Source organism: Anabrus simplex, chromosome 2 (genome assembly GCF_040414725.1).
Source record: "Anabrus simplex isolate iqAnaSimp1 chromosome 2, ASM4041472v1, whole genome shotgun sequence".
NCBI classification, from domain to species: Eukaryota; Metazoa; Arthropoda; class Insecta; order Orthoptera; family Tettigoniidae; genus Anabrus; species Anabrus simplex.
The window spans coordinates 1117060485-1117066484 of record NC_090266.1 but is presented as its reverse complement, the minus strand read 5'-3'; the positions used below and the strand labels follow the sequence as shown (position 1 = coordinate 1117066484).

The 6000-nt window shown below is 39.1% G+C and overlaps 1 protein-coding gene across 1 annotated transcript in view; it reads left to right on the top strand.

The window, feature by feature from the left end:
- The first annotated feature begins 852 nt into the window (after positions 1–852).
- The window catches only part of Myo31DF (Unconventional myosin ID), a 315587-nt gene continuing 310439 nt past the window's right edge, over positions 853–6000 (top strand). The window contains exons 1-3 of the mRNA XM_067142074.2: positions 853–970; positions 1476–1582; positions 1684–1879. Of these exons, the coding sequence (XP_066998175.2) occupies positions 882–970; positions 1476–1582; positions 1684–1879 (392 nt within the window). The 5' untranslated portion in view covers positions 853–881. The remainder of the gene's footprint in view (positions 971–1475; positions 1583–1683; positions 1880–6000) is intronic.

The window sequence follows — 6000 nt, the reverse complement described above, 5'->3', positions numbered from 1 at the left end:
CAAGTGCCTGAAGCGAGTCCTGAGTGTATCAAAGACTACAAGATCTCAACTTGTATATGAGCTCGCGAGAGAAACTTTCCAGACTGATGACCTGTGATAAAATCTTATTTTACTAGGAGGTGCAGCATATGATAAATTGATACATAAATTAGAGAAATAAAGGGACATTTGGGAAGACTTCTACTCAACGGAGGCCATGCCGAATTGGAAATGGACAGAAACGAACTAGCAACTGTGACATATAGTTACGAGATTGGCTGTGCATGGATTCCACATCAAAAGATGTGTAAAAACAAAGTATTTCGTGAACCAAACTGTGTGGGTAGGCTATGTGACCAAGTATGTGAAAGATATCATATCCAGAAGTGTTCCTCGAGATCCTGTTCGATTAGTGAGTTTATCATGAACTAACACTTATGCAGAGTGCGTTAGTCGTCAGGTTATTATATTTAATTTTTATTGCACATTGTCCGCAATAAAATGATTATTATAATTACTACTACAATCAGTTTCAAACCGTCCCGCTAGGTGCACTGTTAAACAATGTCTTGCGATATCTCGCAAAGTGGCACTCTCTCTCTCTCTCTCTCTCTCTCTCTCTCTCTCTCTCTCTCTCTCTCTCTCTCTCTCTCTCTCTCTCTCTCTCTCTCTCTCTCGCTATGGAGTATTGCTGCAACTGTAACCTAGTTATGTTATGACACTTCACTACTTCGTACGAATAGTTCTTCACAGTTGAAGTAGTCTTTGGACATGTAGAATCATGGAATACTCTTGGACGGTGTTACCAACATTGTTAAATTTGAAAGCTATTTAAGACAGCTGTTACTTTGTTTTATTATCATTTGAGTTAGAAACGACCGTCGGTTGTGTGTGTGTTTGTCATGGCTACTCAAGATGAGGTGGGAATTGGAGATTTCGTTCTCTTGGATGAAATCTCCATGGAAAAGTTTATGGATAACCTCAAAAGAAGGTAAGAGTGTTAAGCAATATTATTATTTTGTCTACAAGAATTGTACTGCAGAGAAATGTGTTGTTTATTACGAGAAAATTGCGCTAGTTCTCAAGAGGGCGTGGCTAACTTTTAACCAAACTTGGTGTATATTTTTAAAGTAATATTTTGCAAGAATACTTGCCCGGTTTTCTACATTCATACATCTTTGTTTTTTAAACACCTAAAATTTTTATACGTGTTTTTTTATGTTCATTTCGATTCCTAACCATGTAGGAGTATTCATGCCGCCTTGGATGGATGACTCATAGATAGTCTAAACTCTGACTAAACATGACATCACTTCTGAAATATAGTAATGCCATTTGGAGTTCTTATCCAGTGTTAGACATTTTTTTTTAGCCTATATTCAGTTGTATATAGGCGTTTTTCTTATAGACTTAATTAATTTGATGTAAATTTCCCTTCATTTGTTTTGTTTATTGTACTGCAATTGTACCCTACTAAGTGTAGTTTCTAATTGCAGGTTTACCGGTGGGAAAATATACACATACATTGGAGAAGTATGTGTGTCAGTTAACCCCTACAAGACGGTGAACATCTATGGCAACCCAGTGATTCAGCAATACAAAGGTGTGCTATGACATACTTGCGTATTCTGACCCATGAACTATTATTTCATATCAAAAATGGAATTCTGTACTATTTGTAATCAAGCTATTAAATTTTTGTAGGTCGAGAAATTTTTGAGAATCCTCCACATATTTTTGCTATTGCTGATGCTGCTCATAGACAGATGAAACAGCAAGGCCGGGACACTTGTATTGTGATAAGTGGAGAGAGTGGGAGTGGTAAAACAGAGTCATCAAAGATCATCATGAAGTACATAGCTGCTGTTACCAATTTGGGTGGTCAACAGGAGATTGAAAGGTACAATTAATTGTTGTCTTAATAATAATTATAACATTATGCTTTTAAAACCATGTTCATCATATTATTTTAAGATATTTGATTGTAGGCCTTCATGACACGAGTCGTTCGCATTTAAACACACAAATATTGACTGTTATGATTTGAGCCTACAACCATGAACACAAGACATAATGTTAATTGTAGCTGAAATGTTGGTTGAAACCATAGGCTGCCTCCAAGATGTTCAGCGTAGCTAAAATACTGGTGGAAAGTGCAAGCTGCCTCCCCCCACGCACAAATCTTTCCCTCCCAATATTCTTGGTATTCTTCATTAGCAAAATGAAAGTATGAATGAAGTGAAATATCAATGATATGTGTAAAGAAGTGGAATCAGAGATAAGGCTGTTTGCAGATGACGTTATTCTGTACAGAGTAATAAATAAGTTACAAGATTGTGAGAAAGTGCGAAATGACCTCTATAATGTTCTGAGATGGATAGTAGGCAATGGCACGAGAGATAAACGGAGTTAAAAGTCAGGTTGTGAGTTTCACAAATAGGAAAAGTTCTCTCAGTTTTAATTACTGTGTTGATGGAGTGAAAGTTCCTTTTAGGGATCATTGTAAGTACCTAGGTGTTAATATTAGAAAAGACCTTCATTGGGGTAATCACATAAATATGATCGTTAATAAAGGGTACAGATCTCTGCACATGGTTATGAGGGTATTTAGTGGTTTTAGTAAGGATGTAAAGGAGAGAGCATATAAGTTTCTGGTAAGACCCCAACTACAGTATGGTTCCAGTGTATGGGACCCTCACCAGGATTACTTTATTCAAGAACTGGAAAAAAATCCAAAGAAAAGCAGCTCGATTTGTTCTGGGTGATTTCCAACAAAAGAGTAGCGTTACAAAAATGTTTTAAAGTTTGGGCTGGGAAGATTTGGGAGAAAGGAGACGAGCTGCTCGATTAAGTGGTATGTCAAAAATGTCAGATATAAGGCTTTTCAGGCGTTTGCTCTATTAAACCAGCATTTCGTCTTAGGTCAGACACTAGACTCATCAGAGCGGGATGTGTCAGACCCCACCCACTGACGCTGGGGTGTATGCAGGTGAACTTATCAGAAGCCTTATAAGAGGCACAGTCTGATAACTGCATACGGGAGATAAATCTCCACAATGGGATTATTGCCCGCCTAGCAATTCCATTCTAAATGGTATGTTCCGAGCTGTCAGAGGAGAGATGGCGTGGGAGGACATCAGTAGATGAATTAAGTTTGAGTGGTGTCTTTAAAAGTAGGAAAGATCACAATATGAAGATAAAGTTGGAATTCAAGAGGACATATTGGGGCAAATATTCATTTATAGGAAGGGGAGTTAGGGATTGGAATAACTTACCAAGGGAAATATTCAATAATTTTCCAATTTCTTTGCGATCGTTTAAGAAAAGGCTAGGGAAACAACAGATAGGGAATCCGCCAACTGGGCGACTGCCCTAAATGCAGATCAGTAGTGATTGATTGATTGATTGATTGACAGTAATTAATAAATACCTATATTTCATTTAAATGTCATAATAACTAAATGTTCTGAGTGATGACCATTCAAGCACAGTGTGTATTTACGATATAAGTTCTGGATCATTCATAACTCGACTTCGGTAATGTCATGACCGAGTGAGTTGGCCGTGCAGTCAGGGGCGCGCAGCTGTGAGCTTACATTCGGAAGATAGTAGGTTCGAATCCCACTGTCGGCAGCACTGAAATTGTTTTTCTGTGGTTTCCCAATTTCACACCAAGCAAATGCTGGGGCTGTACCTTAACGAAGGCCACTGCCACTTCCTTCCCACTCCTAGCGTTTTCCTATCCCATTGCCGCCACAAGACAGACCTGTGTCGGTGCAATGTAAAGCAACTTGTAAGGGAAAAAAAAAGTGATGTCATGGATCACACTCCTGATTTCATTGTCTACAGCCTCAGCAGTTTGTAAATTGTTTCTGTAGACTTACTTTGAGAGATTGAGGCAATGAACTAGCCGTAGACCATCACCTAACACATTCACATCGCTTCCATAGAATTTGGAGAGACGTGGATCATGGAGGCAAATTCTCCTTGATCAGCATATCAAAATACAGTTTGTTTTGTTCTGAGATTGCTGTTTCAACAAAAAAGAAATTCAGCAGTCCAATTACTTTACATCCATCTATTTTACACCATCTTTGTATCATTCACCATGTTGTGAGTGTACCTATTTATTATCCATCAAGATGTTTTTTTTTCCTTCATTCGTCATAAGGTGGTGATTGTGGTCACTTGAAGCAGCGCTAGGGTATGGGGAAAAAAAAAAAAAAAAAACAATTATTAGTACTTTAGCCCATGTACCCTAATATTAGTGCCTTGGGTCACCACTTGTCAGTAACATCTATGCGCGGAATGCCTGTCTTTTGTTTACTTCTCGCAGAGGACGTGGTCAGGCAGTCCACAAGGCTGAAAACCTCTCTATTTAGGAACTAAGATAAGGAGGAGAAAAGCATGGACAATATATTTGGATAGGTTATGGTATGATGTTGAGAAGACAAATGATCTGCTAAGAAAGAAAGGGGGTCTGGGGGTGTAAGCCCAAGGAGAAGAGGATAGAATGGAAGTTACAGTAACCGGACATTTGAGTTCAGTTTATGTAATTGATATGGAGGGTATCTTGTGTAAACACAATTGGTCTGGATGGTTAGGATAGGGCTTGGACAAGACCTGAGATATGGAGACAAAGAAAAGGGGTCTGGAGGCTTAAGCCCACAGGTTAGAGCCATGAAGCAGTCTTAGGCCTCTGGTAATTGCAAATATAAAGATACTAGCAAAATACCCGTGCTTCGCTACGGTATTATACTGAAATGTATAATTGAATGCTTATTGTAATAGATATATAATCCGCCGAAATTCGCGATCTGACTCGTTTGCTGCGAGAATCCACCAAAATTCCCGATCTGACTGGTTTTCTATGATTTTACGGCACGTTTCCTCCCACTTTTAAATCTTCCTTTCCAGCAATCGATTTCGTACTTCCCGGGCTAGGCTCAGGTATTCCTGCCGGTGAGTTGGGTCCGTAAATCTTTGCCATCTTTTCCTATAATATTTTTAATATGGATAAAATCCTTCAGGAGATCCGGCGTGGTGTCATATTGGGTGCCTTGGCGGCACTGAACCCGCGGCCGGACTGCATTCTTAGTCATTACCCGTCCAGGAGCCGTTTCCAGCGCGGTCCGCACATTTGACGACGGTCCGGAATATTATTATTATTATTATTATTATTATTATGTGTTGCTGGAATGGCCGATGACAGGGAAAACCGGAGTATCCGGAGAAAAACCTGTCCCGCCTCCGTTTTGTCCAGCATGAATGCCACATGGAGTGACCGGGATTTGAACCACGGAACCCAGCTGTGAGAGGCCAGCGCGCTGCCGCCTGAGCAACGGAGGATCCTTATAAGTACATTAATAACAGTAAAATCAATTGGTCTCACCTCCTTCTACACCCCACCGAAGTTAAGTTTATTTACCGCCACCCCCCCCCCCAACCATAAAAAATTAAAAGAATGCTTGTTTCTTTATGTTTAAGGGAGATTCCAAACACCAATGTTCACGTCTATTACCTTCAGTTTTGAGATATAAGTATCCCCATAAAAATAATTCACTTTTTTTCACTTCATTTCACAATAATCCCCCCCTCTTAAGTGAATTTTCCCGCAAATAATACTTGTTTCTTTAATAGTAAAGGATCTTCTAAATACCAATTATCACGACTCTAACTTCTTCAGTTTTCGATTTATGTGTCCTCATGAAAGGAATTCAACTCCTTTACACTCCCGCCTTCCAAGATGGTTTCCCCACCAAAACGCGTTCTTCTTTGTTTTTAAAGGAGGTCCAAATAAGAATTTTCTCGTCTGTAACAACTTTAGTTTTTATTAGATGTATGTATTCTCATACAATTCAGTCAATTAATTTTTCAATTCTTTCACACCCCCCCCCTCCCCCTTCATTGGATTTTCCGAGAATACGTGTTTCTTTACTTTTAAAGCAGATTGTAAATATCAAATTTCACGTCTGTAACATCTTCATTTTTGAGGTATCAGTAGCCTAATTAAAAGAATTC